The sequence below is a fragment of the Ctenocephalides felis genome, unplaced genomic scaffold (genome assembly GCF_003426905.1).
Source record: "Ctenocephalides felis isolate EL2017-DRISC unplaced genomic scaffold, ASM342690v1 CF-g0.4_SCAFFOLD_03570, whole genome shotgun sequence".
In the NCBI taxonomy this organism is placed as follows: domain Eukaryota; kingdom Metazoa; phylum Arthropoda; class Insecta; order Siphonaptera; family Pulicidae; genus Ctenocephalides; species Ctenocephalides felis.
This window is the reverse complement of record NW_020539724.1, coordinates 24,883,869-24,899,808: the sequence shown is the minus strand read 5'-3', so window position 1 is coordinate 24,899,808 and position 15,940 is coordinate 24,883,869. Positions and strand designations below refer to the sequence as shown.

General features: G+C 30.3%; 2 protein-coding genes across 2 annotated transcripts; one reads left to right on the top strand and one right to left on the bottom strand.

Annotated features, from left to right (window-relative positions):
* Positions 1-3,010: 3,010 nt before the first annotated feature.
* On the top strand, positions 3,011-11,125 carry LOC113383646 (ras-like protein 2). Its single transcript, XM_026621897.1, has 4 exons — positions 3,011-3,016; positions 3,059-3,146; positions 7,678-7,889; positions 10,925-11,125. Exons 1-4 carry the CDS (start codon positions 3,011-3,013, stop codon positions 11,123-11,125), a joined length of 507 nt encoding a protein of 168 aa, XP_026477682.1.
* LOC113383005 (ATPase family AAA domain-containing protein 2-like) lies at positions 4,054-15,217 on the bottom strand. Its single transcript, XM_026621261.1, has 4 exons — positions 15,087-15,217; positions 12,921-12,995; positions 7,819-7,924; positions 4,054-7,335 (listed from the first exon to the last, which is right to left on the bottom strand). The coding sequence occupies exon 4, from the start codon at positions 7,168-7,170 to the stop codon at positions 4,054-4,056; it is 3,117 nt and encodes a 1,038-aa protein (XP_026477046.1). The 5' UTR covers positions 7,171-7,335; positions 7,819-7,924; positions 12,921-12,995; positions 15,087-15,217.
* Positions 15,218-15,940: the final 723 nt, after the last annotated feature.

The following is a 15,940-nucleotide window of genomic DNA, read 5'->3' as shown; positions in this document are numbered from 1 at the left end:
TGTATATTTTTATTTGCATACATTCATATGTGCAAACCCTTATGCATATTTTTATATTTATATACAAATGAATAGGTATGCTAATACATTATTTATTTATATTAATAAGTGTTCAAATTGTTATTACATATAAACTTTATCGATGAAAATATTACTTTCAACATTTTTCAGCAAATATTACACAAAAATCTGATGCAACTTGTATCCTAAGTTGTCCAATAATACTCTTGAATTGCGTTATTAAATAATGAAAATATGGTAAAATTAATAAAAAAATATAAGCCCTTAAATGAGAATTAAAGCATAAAATTATATTTTTATATATTAGATGCTTAGACATATATGGCAGTCTAAAACGTTTCGATTTGATTCATAATTTACTATTTGTTACTAAAATTTTGTTCGAAAATTTATGCCCATTATGAGCCTACAGAAGTACTGTACAATTTTAAAAAAAGAACAATCGCTAGATGACCCATTTTACATTCAATTATTATCCAAAGGTTAAAAACAGAGAAAATGATGTTGGAAATGGAGATAGAAAAAAATTAAGTTTTGTTAAATCCGAGTTTTCCCACGTGCTTGATCAAAGGTAATAAATTTGACCCTTGTTTTAATTTTATTAATGTAGTTTTTTCCCAAATGTACATTTAGCTTTTTTTGTATGAAGCGAGTAGAATCTAAAATCAACGTTTTATAGAATGTTTAAAAGTTATGCACACAGCATTATAAATGTAATTCATCTTCCATGATGACAGGTTTAAAAAAACCTTTGATCCTTTGAGGTCTCTGAAACCTCATGATTAGTGAGATTTTATAAGCAACTTTATTCTTTATGAAAAAATCAACATTTTTCTTTAACTGCTGGTTTTAACCAAACTGGCGATAATGGTTACTGTATTTAATTTTCATTAATGACTTCCATAATTATTAATATATAATATTTTTACTGATCAGGAGCAAAGACATTTGCTTCTTAATTTTATTCTGATTTCTCTCGCTCAAAACAAAAAAAAAATATATTTAAATTACAGTACCGATAATAAATAATGTCACAATGACTTCTATGCTTTTTACTTCTATTTTTACGGGGTATCCCAAAACTCAACGTCAAGTCGAAACGAGGTGATAGAATTGACACATTCCACATTGTTTGAAAATTATGAGTTGTTAAGTGCAACCTAAAGCTTTGGTGATAAACGGTTAATATGGTTAATTTTTACCTCCCCGTAGGGTAAGATAAAGTAATCGCAAAAAATAGAAAATAAAAATTTTATATATCTTTACGTTTCAAAGGTTTCTGAACATTTTGGCATACCTTAGAAAATATGGATGTATGTGTGTATGTGTGAATGTTAGTGTATGTTGTGTAGTTGTGTGTGCGGATACAAATTTTCGTCGACGATTTCGGAAACTTTCGATTCGTATTGATAATGAGACGTGCTGATTATTTTGTGGTAAAGGCAGGTCGAGCCATTTCGAAGATACGGGGCGAAAAGTACCAAAAATGGTAATTGATTTTTTGAGAGAACGGAGCGATTTGTATGTTTCAAAAAACATTTTATTCGTACTGACCAAATGAAGAACTGATGAAATGTTTGGGTAGCAGGTCCGGCGGTTTTGGAGATCCAATAAAAAATGCCATTTGACGGACAAAATGATGATTAGACATATGCACATCAAATTAACACATATTTCAATCACAAATTTTGTTCATTATATGGGTTCCGTACCAATGTTTATCTGTTATACAGCGGCGCCCACGCGCTTCGATATTTCGTTTTTACGCAGCTAACGAATCGCGATTGCTTCCAAAATATTTCAAAGTATTAAAAAAATCGATTTTTTCAAAAAGGTCAATTATTTTCAAAAATTTTAAAAATACCAAAAAAAATTTTTTTACAGTTCTGAAAGCAAATTGATTATTTTTTAAAAATTCAAATGTTTGGTACGTGAAGTTCCAGCAATTTTGTTTTGCTGGAATTTGTTATTGCATTTGTTATTGCTTTTGTTCATTTAAATTTTGGAATCGTCACCATATAAAAAGCATTTCTATGCTTATAGTGAAAAATAATGACACAATTGCTCCAAGTTTTCAAGAATTAAGACTTTTTGTTAAACTATGAATTTAATCTGTCTACTTTGAGATGCCCTCCTTTAAAGAAAATGTACTAAAGTGTGATAGCAAGTTTCATCAAAAGTTGACGCATTTAATAAGTTAAAATACTTGATAGTAAAATGGTAAAATACTTGAGAGGTTCACAATGAAAAATTTTGAGTGAAATGAAAATCTGAAAATAACAAAGTAAAGGCTAACGTATTTCGCTTACATTTAGTTCAAATATTTCGCTCTCGCACATTGATTTTTTCATTATAAATTTATCAAGTATATTATCATTTTAAAAACCTGATTAAAAGCGCCAGCTTTTGATGAAACTTGCCAACACACTTTGATACAATTTTTTTAAGAGATGCGTGTCGAAATCGACCGATCTTAAAAATTTTAAATTCAAGTTCAACAAAGAAGTAATTCTTTAAATATTAGGTCAATTGTGGGTCGATTATTTTGGACAGTGGTTTTGGACAATGTTATTCATTAAATGTTATTCGAAAAATTGTCACAACTTCACCAAAGCTTTGGTTGCCCTTAAAAGCTAATAATTTCTAAACAACGTAAATTTCTTTTTGTTTTCTATTTTTGTCGCTTGACGTTGAGTTCTAGGATACTCTAACATATAAAATTTTATATTTTATGATTAACTAAATATTGAAAATCAATCTTATTTTAGACTCCTGAAATTACATTCAAAACACATTGCGTTGTAACTTAAACATCAATGCCACAATCACAATCTCAATAATACAACATTTACCGATTCGTTCTTATTTTTATTTCATCAGAATCAGAAGATCTTAAATATATTACTATATTTGTAGCATGATTAAAATTGTTTTAAGTGAATTGGTTTTGTCTATGTTTTTACCTTTATAGTTTAGTATTTTAAATCCCATGAAAGTGATTTAATAATGTATTAATTTAATTTAATTTTAATTGCAGAGTTATTTTGTGACAGATTATGATCCCACCATTGAAGATTCATACACAAAGCAATGTGTCATAGACGACATCCCAGCTAAATTGGACAGTAAGTGAAACAGGATTTATTATTATATAAAGATTACTTTTTAATTAATAAAAATAATTATATACAAATTATATTAGATTTAAGACATAGGTAACTTAATAATATAGTAAAACTTAATCGTGTACAAAAAACATTTTAATCGTGTTCTCCAAGTTATCTCTATTTTAAATATATCGTATAAAATTGATTTAGCTGAGACATTACTAATATTATAAAACAAATATGATTCATTAAAATGAACACAAAAAGCCTCAATACCTAAAAAATTTAATGTAGATAAAAAAGTTACATAATAAATATAAATACTACTAAAAGCTAAATTCAGTATGTAATATTGGAGCACAACAGCAACTTCAACTTTATTTTGAAATTTTTCGTAGTTTCTTACAGTTGATCTTGCAAAATATTTATCCAACTTAATTTCAACATTAAGTATTTTCTGTTCAAGCTTTTAAGCAAGCAATTTGATCACAATGGCTTATTTATTTTTTGCTCAAAAGGTACAAGTGAATTTTAATATTGATTATTCCTTGTGACTCATATTTACTACACAAATCACAATACACTTTTTTTTACATATAATCATCTTTGGACATTAAACATTTGTATCTCAAATATAAATAAACACACAATCACAATTTTATAAATCTACCATCACGCATTCTGATGTTTGTCCAAATGTTTTTCAAAAAATTCTAGTTCAGTACTTAAATCTTTGAGAAGATTTTGCCTGTCGGCTTGCTTCAAGTAACCTAATATAGTCTTCAGCAATTGAGTGTAAACTTCTGCTAAGGCTTGAACATCCGAATGTTTTGTTATATTCAAACACTTAGTGTAAAGTTTGTCTAAATGTCCTCGATCAATTATTACTTTCTGAGAGTCCGTTGGTTTAACCTCCGCCAAAAGATCAGATACATCTAAAAAAGTCATCAACAATTTCCATAGATATATTGCTATTATTTGATTGTTTACTAGTATTTGCATTTGAAGCATTGGTTTTGTTGTTAGGATCTGTTACTACCACTTTGGCTTCAGCCTCTCTTGCTCCTGCTTCTTGAATTTGATTTCGGATCATTCTGCGCTTAGCAATTTCTTGACATTCATCTTCAAAGTCTGTATCCATTTCTCCTTTTATTTTAGCATATGCATAGTCTTTTAAAGCAACAGCACAATGTCTTATCTTTTTATCAGCACTGGTCTTATTGGGGTTATATTCTAAAGCATTTGCACAGATTAGATCGATGTCTTGGAGAAATTCTTTGGCAGTTGTATATCGATTTAAATCTATTTTTGCTATCATTGTTTCTAAATCCATAGGTTGCTTAATAACATCTAAGTAATCTTTAACCTCATCTAAGTCTACTGGTTTTGCAAACATCCGAAAAGTGCGCTGTTTACTTAAATGATGGGCAATCTCTCTCAAAAATACACGTAACTCAACTAATTTCTCTTCTTCTTGAGATTCAAATTTTGCTAATTCTTCTGGTGTATAAATTCTAGCAGGAGGTGTGGGTGCTCTGGGTAAAACCTCTACTTTTCTTGTTTTTGGCTTCACTTGAGGAGGTTTCAGTGCCAAATTAACAAACAAAGGTTTGAAGAATTCTTCTCGAGACTGTCTCATTGGATGATTAGTCATTGGTAGAACACATCGTAAATGAGCAGGGAATAATGTTTGTATGCGATCATCTAATTCCTCAAGCATCATATTAGCAGTTGCTAATACAAGAACGGGTGAACATTTAGTTATTATCTGAATTTTTTCTGCAAGTATGGCCTTGGTGGCATCGGAAGCATGTTCCCACAGTAAGTCTAAAGAAGGCAAGTAAAGAATACTAGGCGCTCTACGCATGCATTCATCTAGCATGTGCGACACAGTTTGCTCTTGAGATAATGACAAATCATCAGTACCATGTATTGAGCTGACATCTAAATTGTAAACGCTCAAATGTTCCATGTGATGCAATAACGCAGGAGCCAAATAAGATTGGCCGCAACCTTCCGATTGTCCAAGAATCAGCAAACGCGAATGGAATAAAGCATGATCCTGCCTCAGAACCTGAACTTGTTTTGAAGTATCAGGATCCATATACGGAAAGACTTTTCCCAACCTCTCTACGGCGTCTTTCAAAGCTGCATCCAGGAGAGGTAATAAAAATCGCGGTAAACGTCGTCCATATTTATTTCCCTTTCGAGACCCGGCTGGTATTATTTGAGCTTGAGCTCTGAGGAAATCGACATGTTCGACTTTAACTTTCTCGGTGTCAATGGCTAATTTGAATTTTGACTCGTAAATTTGCGGATAAGTTCTTCGCAGGCTTTGAAGCATAGCTTCGGAACACAGCGCTTCAAGATCAGCGCCGCAGTATCCATCTGTTAGGTCTGAGAGCTGAGATATCATATCATCACCAGGTGCCCCATTTTTCCATTTAGATACATGAATCTTCAAAATAGCCTCACGCTGCGATCTTGCAGGTAGGGGAAAGAATAGCTCTCTATCAAATCTGCCGGGTCTTCTTAGCGCTGGATCTAATGATTCTATACGATTTGTAGCTCCGATAATTATGACATCGCCTCTTGCTTCTAAACCATCCATCAGGGTTAGTAATGTCGAAACAATACTTGAATATACTTGATCTTGTTTCGATGTACGCGCGGGACAAAATCCGTCAATTTCGTCGAAAAATATAATAGATGGTCTCATGAGCTGCGCTTGTTCGAATAACAATCTCAGATGTTTTTCGCTCTCTCCAAACCATTTATTTAATAAATCACCGCCTTTGCGTAAAAAGAAGGACACTTTTTGGCCTGTGTTAGCGGAACATTCACCTGCTAGCGCTCTAGCTAGTAAAGTTTTACCAGTTCCCGGTGGACCGTGAAATAGAACGCCTTTAGGCGGCTTTGTGCCAAATTGCGCAAATACTTCTGGATACAACATTGGCAAAATGACCATCTCTCGTAAGCAACGCACATGAGAATCCAAGCCACCAACTTGTTCAAAGCGGAAGCCATCATCACCAATGCTAAGGGGCTGAATATCAGATAATTTAATATGCGAGGTATCCATATCATTCGCCGGTTTTAGTTTATCTTTATGTTTTGCTGGGCTGGAACAAGCAACCGGAGGGCGTATATAGGGAGTTTGAGCTCTATCATCTTCTTCATCGTCATCGTCGTCACTGAGATCTCGAATGCGTTGTCGGGTTGCTCTCAAACATCTTCTACGGCGTTTCGGCTCGGGTTCTGCATTTGACCAAATGTCGTATTTATTGTAATCTCTGTGCGAACGATAGCTGCGCAAAGGTTTTCTTTGACGTAATTCATATATCCTGCCACCTCTAACATCGTCGCTTGAACTCTGTCTCTCACCTTCTTCATCTTCCATCTCGTCCTCCAATTGGGGAGAATCTTTACGGCCTGGTTCGGGTGTGGAAGTTCCATTGGGAAATTGAGATCTAGTATCAGCATTATTATTATAAGAAGCACGGGGGTTCGATTGATCAAGTATATCCATAGATGACGCTTTTTTATTTTGAGAAGTTTCGTCTTTTTGTGAAGATTTATTAGGTGAACTTCTAGACCTAGTTCGAATTCCACCACTATTATTTGCATCATTCTGTTCTTGTTCCGATCTTCTTGTGCTATTTCGTTGTTGACGGACATCATTATTATAATGTCTCGATCGGCGCTCGTAACGAGAATTCCTATAATTTACTACTACTTCAACATCATCATCATCATCATCGTCGTCGTCGTCATCCACTTCTTCATCTTCTACTGCTCTTGAAGAATATCGTCTTAATTGGCCAATTTTCGGCGAAATAATATCGCGATAATTGGTATTAGTTCTAGGTCGCAGATTTTTTCTAACTGCTCCATTTACACGCGAATGTTGTTGAACTCTGCGAGAAATACGATCGCTGTTTCGACGCGCGTAATCGGATGAGTCACTCTCAAAATCTAGCACATCCCTGCGGCGCTTTCTAGACCTGCCTAAAGCCCGTTGGTCATCGCTATCTTCCGACATTTTGCCGTCGTCCGCTCCGTCTGCACCTCCTCCACCCCTCCTTGCGCTGCTGAAGCGCAAACTCTTCCTTAGTATACCCAGCTTTGCAATTTACTGACAGTGGATAAAAAAATTATTGCCCAACTATCGATTGTTGAAGGCCGAACTTTCTTCAATATTTCATCCCTGTGATAGACAAGAGAATGAAAAAATATGACACTTTCCTTTTAGAGTAATGTAATATATATAACTGTGTAATACTTCTAGAACTTCATATAGAATTCAGTATAATATTTTCAGTCATTGTCTGCAACTGTCTGTAGATTAATTATCTTGGCTTCGCATCTTAATGATAGTAATGCAGTAACCAACAGAACTATAAACTTATTTCTTGCTTTTATTAAAAAATATAATTTTAGGATAATTTAATAAAACTTTAATCTTCTAACCTCTTGGGTATTTTTTATAAAATCGGCATTTGGTATAACAAAATTGTATATAGCTTTAAGATTATTTTTTCTATTTAAGTCCTGGATACTGCCGGTCAAGAAGAATTCAGTGCAATGAGAGAGCAATACATGAGAAGTGGTGAAGGATTTTTGCTCGTGTACGCAGTGACGGATAGGGCTAGTTTCGACGAGATGTACAAATTTCACAGACAAATCTTACGTGTCAAAGACAGAGACGAATTTCCAATGCTGATGGTCGGCAACAAAGCAGATCTCGAGACGTCTCGCGTGGTAAGTCAAGTCGACCCAGCGTATTTTTGAAGAACCTATATAGAAAAAAACAAAAGCATTAAATTTTCTATTATAAAGGTGACAAAAACTATACATCATAATAATTGATCATTTTTGACAATCGTTGTACCGTCTGTACGTTGTAAAAAAAAATTGCAGGGACGTAAATCATTAATGGCGTTAATGAAAGACCAAAGAGCAATTTTGAGTCATCACTGACTAATTTTATAGAGGTTAATTTAATCGTGGTAAATACCAAGCGATTGCAAATGTTTATATTTTTCCCTCGATATCAAGAGATATTATAAATGCTTTGTTTTTATTCAAAATATTTTATTTTCATCTCATGAAAGAGAATAAATAATGAATAAATACGCTGGTCTTAACCCTTTTAGCTACGAGTGTTTCTTGCAGGATTGACGCTGCTGAACGGAACGGCGAGTTGCTCAGTATAGTCCAGGGGGTATTCTACTGTAGAGTCATGAATTTCGCCCGGTTTTTGAAGCGCTGTATAAAGGAAACAAATAATATTTTTTCTATCGATTTTTTTATCATTTGTTTATTGATATTTTATTATTACATAAAAAAATTATTAAAAAAAATTAAAATTCACAAAGTTATGAGCAGTCAAAGTGGGGGTTCCCAAAAAAAGAGGGTGTCCTGGCGTACATGATTCCAACCCTCCTGGTGATTTGAAACATAAAAAATAGATGGATTCTTAATTATTATAGATGCCGCTATCGTATGAACCTTGGATAAGTTAAAAAAAATTTTTTGTTTGAATGGCGGCAGTTTGAAAAAAAAAATTTTTTTTCCTGTTTTTTTAACATTTCCGAATTTTTTAAAAATACTAAATGAAAAGTTATAGTTTTGGGCAAGGTCCATACGATAAAGCGATGTATAGAGAAGATTCTCTCCAAATTTGAAGTAAATCGGTTCATTAGAACTCATCCTTACCGCCAGCTCGAAAAAAGTAGTTCCGAGAAAAACGCGTTCAAAGTTTTGAGACAAGTCGGACCCGAACCGAGGCCACGTCACTAAAACGGCTATAACTCAGGAAATAATAGTAATTTTGAAAAATCCTTTTAATGACATATTTTTGAATAACTAAACTTTGAAAATATGAAAAAAAAAATTTTTCGGTTTTTTCAAAATTCTATAGTAGAATTCACCCTTAAGCTTAAATTAGGTAAAAATCTCGGAATTCGAGATCCCCAGCTGTAAGTTTGTAAATACTTGTATATTGACGCCCTAAAGTTGTCTCAAAACCTACATATGGTAGGGTGTCAATACCATATGTAGGTTTTGAGACAACTTTAGGATGTCAATATACAAGTATTTACTGACTTACAACTGGGTATCTCTAATTCCGAGGTGAACTTGCTATTATGGCTGGATTAGTAGCGCTACTGAACGGATCGAGCAAATCAATATATTTAAAAATTTCTATCATTATCAATGAAGATGCATTCAAAAATGAAAAATTACACTTTTAATAACTGAACATTATGATAAAAAATACAATTATTAACAGTTTAACTCATAGTAACATTTCTTGAAGCAAAAGTCGATGCACAACATGCCTTCTATAGACGACATCCGTATACACAGGTAGTCATGTGAATGTCGTCTATAGACGACGCTCGTAGCAAAAGGGTTAAGCATAAAATTTAATAAACCGTATACATCTCAATTTAATAAACTGTAGCAAATTGAACTAATCATTATACGTCAGGAATTCAAATTCGTCATAAAACATAACTCTTTGACTTTTAAACAAATAATATTATTGAACAAAAATACAAACAATTTCACAATAACAGATCGCAGCATGGGATAATATTTAATTTAAATTGCTAGGCGAGCAAATGCATTAATACCGTGGTTTCCAACCTGTGGGACGGGATGCCTCAAAGGTTTGTTACAAAGGGTCGTACAGTTTCCAAAATACTGTTTTCGAATAATAAATGATTATTATTTATGTATATTTTTACATATTAATGTATATTAATAAGCAGTCTGATAATTAAATTGTATCAGTCGAAAATTGTAAAATTATATTGTTTATATTATTATATTGGAAAAGGTCGTTTTATTGGAAAAGTTTTGTACAAAAATCTATCTCAAAAAATTGGATAGAATTATATGTTACCTTGTCATAAAGGTCGATGACTGATTTTAATGACTTAAAAGCGGTTTAAATTTCGTTTTGTAGTGACAGTTTGAAATGCTGTTGTTTTAAAATTGTCATTGTGACATATATAAGCCGAATAATATACTAATATATTTTTCACTATATAACCCTTTCCACTCGGATGCCGTTACTCCGGCGGCAAAGTACGTATTGATTCTGCAATTCGCGACTGGTATACCAGCGTAAATATCAGTAAAAATTATAGCAAAATTAAATAAGCGATTTTTATACATTTGTTCAGAAATTGAAAAAATGTTTATATTTTAACCTAACTTCATAGTATACTCATTTTGATTGTTACAGCATAACTTCCTTTGATGACTTGAATCAAAGTTCTCGCAATTTAAAACCTTAAACAAATTGGGGGCCAATTCTCCGGTAAAATAGACCATAACATAGCGTTGTTATGGCAACGTTATGTTATGCTCCTTACTTAGCACCCTTGGTACTGAAAACTGCCAAAATTCTATGTATTTGCTGTGCAATCAGGCGTTTTACACATAAAACTAAACTTCGTGCATGTGTTATAAATGCACATCAGGAAGATGTTACGATAATATTCTTTTTTTTGACAATTGTGTGTCTTCTAGGTTGGGCTTTATATCTAAAACGTCTGACTGCACAGCAAATGCATAGCATTATGACAATTTTTAATACCAAGAAAGGAACGTTTCCAGATTTTACCTGAGAACTGGCCGATTTATACTAATTTTCCGGAGAAATTGAATTTTGAATATTATCAAAATATATCTATTTTTTTAACATTAATAATAAATACCTATATAATTTATGTACACATGGGTTGCAAAAATCGAAAAGTTATTGATTTTTTTTCCTCTAGGTGTCTGTAGAAGAAGCGCAAAATCTGTCAAGACAATTAAAAATACCTTACATCGAATGTAGCGCTAAATTGAGAATGAATGTTGACCAATCCTTCCATGAACTAGTTAGAATTGTCAGAAGATTTCAATTATCAGAAAGACAGATACCAATTAAATCCAATTATAAGGATAAAAATAAGAAAAAATGCTGCATCTTGTAAACTAGTTAATGACAATACTTATATGAATAAGCATGGATCATATTCAATACGACCATATTTTTTGTAAGTATTTTTGGAGACAAAATATTAACATTTTTGAGTTGGATCAAAAAGAACTCAATATTTCTCTGAATATTTTTTGATTGAAGTTTTCAAACAACATAATTCAATACAGAATCTAAAATTAAATAAGAACGCACACACATAATTACTGTGATTGGAAAATGCCTTCTTAGGAAGAATATATATCAAAGTATAATTAATTTAAAGTTATATAAATTTATATAAATTAATATATGTAGTTAATATATTATATGAGTATGAAAAAAGAATTTCAGGAACATTGCAGATTTACATTACTAAATTTTGTTTTCTACAAAAAAATATTAGCATCACACATCGAAAAGTTGTAACTTCCAATTATTTATTTATTGTTCGATATTTGAAGGAAATGCCAAAATAAGCCTATGTAAAGTACCTAATCAAACATATTTTTGAGATATGTGACATATGTTTATAAAATAAAACTGCAACTTCCATATATTTAGCTTAGTAACTAATGTAAAGCAGCTTTAATTAAGCAATTCTAACGACGTATTTACATGAAAATCCATTTAAAATTTGAATAATAATATATGTATATTCGTATTATTGCAAGAACTTGTGTTAATATATAAAAAAAATATTGATTATAAAAATGATAAGAAATAAATTACTTATATCCAAAATGCTATAGTTTAAGATAATAATTAAATGTTGCTTTATAAATTGTAAGGTGCTCTAGATATATATATATATATATATATATATATATATATATATATATATATATATAATATATATAATTATGTATATAATATTCAATATGTAAACTAAACATATATATAATATAAATAACAATGACAAAAATAACTCAATTGCACAAATGTAACTGCCATTTATGTGTTTTAATAATAGAGTTTTTAATGAATGTTTAAACTAAACTAAATGTATTGCGTAATAAATAAATATTCAAATAATTATAATGTAAAATAATAAAATGTATTTGTATATTTGGTTTATTATGAAATAAACTACTAAAAAGAGAACAACTTATTTATCCAAATGTAGAATCTTTAATAAATATTTGAGTTGTTTTTGGTGGTGTTCGATGAGTCAATTTTTCAGCAACAATTAGCAGTATCAATTGAAAATTGGAAATTAAAAAAGGCTTTTAGAGTGGAGATAAAGCTTTTTGTATCAAAGATTTGTTTCAAGGTTCTAAGAAGAATGGAAAAGAATGTACAGTGCAAAAAAGAATGACATCCTTAATATAATTAGAATGACACTAAAAAACTAAATTTAAAAAAAAACAGTTGAAGAATTAACTATATAATATAACACAATCCAAGAAAATAGTAAATGAACATTTATACAAAATAAATGAACGAAATATAAATATTTCATTAAAATATTGTGAATTATTTAGGAAAGGAATGCATTGAGATAGGATGCACTTCATGAGGTAAAGAAATGCCATTATTTTATAAATAATAATTCGAATCCACTTTGATACCAGGATGATTATTTACGGTCATAGCTTACGGTGTATATTTTTAATCATAATGAAATAAAATGTAATTACAAAGAAAAGAAACTTATATTTGAGCACAATACATTTTTAACAAACAAGGTAATAATACAAAAGCATTGAATACATTAAAGTTTTCAAGATGAAAGCAGAAGGTCATTTCTTCTGGAAGATCAGAGCTACAATTGTATAACGCTTATACAATACTGTAAAATATAAACTTACCAAATCAAAATCATAACAGCCATGTAAAAAATCTACAGGTGATCATTTTGCAATAACTAGAAACTTCTCAAACATCTGAAAACGATAAGAAATACAAAATTAATTGCATTATTTATGAAACTACAACATTTATGAATCCAGTAACAAATTATTTAATATTTGAATGTTTTAAATATTTAATATTATTAAATGTATTGTAACAAATTGAAATAGAATGTTGTATTGCTTTAAACATTTTATAGTCCATGAAACAAAACTATCAAAATAATAAACAAACCGCTGTGGGAATTTAACACTTGTGTATATTACAACAGAAATTTTATTTAATAAACAACAGCATCAAAACATGCATTATGACAAACAATTATAAAACAGGATTGTACTTTTATGTATAGATTTTTTAATTATATTACTGCAAGCATTAGCAATTTCAAAATATGATTACAGTAAGAAATTTATTCAGAAAAAATAAGGAAAACATTAAGTAGGTGATGCATGAAATAATCCTCAAAATCTGCATTTTACAATATTCCAAGCAAATATTGGTGTCTAAAATTTATATGTGTAAAATGTATTAAAGATTGATAATGAAAACCGAGAAAATTTTAAGTAACCTACATTTATAATTGGTTTTCAATATATGGAACATTTAAGAAAAAGTGTTGCAAATGTACAAGTAGCAATATAAATTTCTGTGTAATATTTAGTTTAGTCGGTGACTACGCAGGATTATGGGACACTATTATAAAACATTGTATTTTCATGTACATTTTTTTATTTATATTACTGCAAACATTAGTAATATCCAAATATCATTATTTATTCAGTAGCTCAATGGACTGATTAATAGTTAAAAATAAAAATAGTGAATGGGCGTTGCATGAGCCAATCTATAGAATTTGCATTTTTACATCATTCACACAAAATGTCTGTTTCTAAAATTTATATGTGTAAAATATATTGATATTGATAATGATAAATGATACATTTTTCAATATATGGAGCATTCAATGAAAAGTGTAGTAAATGTAGAAGTTGCAATATAAACTTTGTGAAATATTTAGTTTAGTCGATGTATAAGTATGCATTATAACAAACAATTATAAAACAGGCTTGTAGTTTTAATTATATATTTTTTAATTATATTACTGCAAGCTTTAGTAATCTTTAAATATAATTATAGTAAGAAATTTATTCAGTAACTGAATGAACTGATTAGTAATTAAAAATAAGAATAGTAAATGACCGTTGCATGAGCAAATCAACAGAATATGCATTGTTACATCATTCATAAGAAATGTTTGTTTTTAAAATTGAAGATTAATTAGAAGTTAAAAATATGAAGAACAGTAGGTGGGTGCTGCATGAGCTAATCTACATTTTTACATCATTCACACAAAATGTCTGTTTCTAAAATTTATATGCGTAAAATATATTGATATTGATAATGATAAATGATACAGTTTTTAATATATGGAACATTCAATAAAAAGTGCTGTAAATGTTCAAGTTGCAATATAAATTTTGTGAAATATTTAGTTTAGTCGGTGTCCAACAAAAAGCATGCATTATGACAAGCAATTATAAAACAGACTTGTAGTTTTAATTATAGATTTTTTTAATAATATTTCTGCAAGCATTAGCAATCTTCAAATAACATAATAGCAAGAAATTCATTCAGTAACACAATGGACTGATTAGAAGTTAAAAATAAGAAAAGCAGTAGGTGGGTGTCGCATGAACAAATCTACATAATCTGCATTTTTGCATCACTCACAGCAAATATTTGTGTCTAAAATTTATACATATAAATTGTATTGAAGATTGATAATGATAAACAAAGAAATTTTAAGTAACCTACTATTTTTAATTGGTTTACAATATATGGAGCATTTAATGAAAAGTGTACTAATGTGTAATAAATGTACAAGTTGCAACATAAATTTTGTGAAGTATTCAGTCAATATTCCAAATTTACGTCAAAAAAATATATAAAGTAAGGAATTTGCAATTTTTACTTGTTTGTATGTACTTGAAGATTGGGCTTGTAAGGTTATGTATGTGTTGCAAGACTAGTTAGTATTGGTAAAATTCTTTGTCTATTATTTTTACATATGAATGAAAAAAGCTGCACAAATAGATCATTAATTGATTTATTTAACTTACCACTTTACACTCAAATTCATTTATAACACACTCAAAGTCTCGAAATAGCTCAACTATCTACACAAAACCCAATATAAACTGTCACATCATATTCATTGCTAGAAAAAGCAAGACGGCGAATGAAGTGTGTTAGTCATAAAATCTATACCGACGAAGAGCGCCAACTTCAAATGATGTCAAAATACATTTTATTATATCGAAACAAAGTAGAAATATTATATTATAATATTATAAAATATAAAGTTTAAATATCGTGGTTAATATATTTTTAAAGTATTTCATCATTATTAGTACCAAAAAAGCTCCATAGTTATCTAATGTACGTGACCCATGTAATACTACCAACATAACAAAATTACCGCGAAATTCAAAAACGATAGCCAAAGGAAGAAATAAATTCATACTAACAACTCGTGTAAAACTCTAAAAATTATTCATTATATCATATCCTAGACAATATACTAATATAGACGTTTCTCTCTCGCGGTATTTGCGTTCAGAGAGCTAGGGAAAGTCACGACCGCAATATTGGGTGATGGCGCTTTAATCGCATGTCGCTCGGCAGCCTCGTGCTCCAAAATGCATTCAAATTAAAGCGCCAAAATTAGAAATAAAAGAAAATTGTCAATTTTAAAAATAATTTATTTGTATTTAAATTTTGCATTACAATAGTCTTATATTGACATTGTTATACAATAACAAAACATACCAAACAATAATACATATATTAAAATAGATATCAAAGTAAATAGCAATATGTTGCAACAAACATATTTATTTAAAAAAAAGGAAAAATAAAAAGTTTAACGAATTACAGGATTCCTGCCTTCAAGTGGATAATCATTCATTATTCA

What these genes read in the sequence shown, in the direction of transcription:
- LOC113383646 (XM_026621897.1), top strand. An exon ending in CATCCCAGCTAAATTGGACA is followed by an intron (nt 3,147 to 7,677) that starts GTAAGTGAAACA and finishes TTTCTATTTAAG; the next exon opens with TCCTGGATACTGCCGGTCAA. An exon ending in ATCTCGAGACGTCTCGCGTG is followed by an intron (nt 7,890 to 10,924) that starts GTAAGTCAAGTC and finishes TTTTTCCTCTAG; the next exon opens with GTGTCTGTAGAAGAAGCGCA.
- LOC113383005 (XM_026621261.1), bottom strand. Translation starts at nt 7,170, where the DNA reads ATGTCGGAAGATAGCGATGACCAACGGGCTTTAGGCAGGTCTAGAAAG.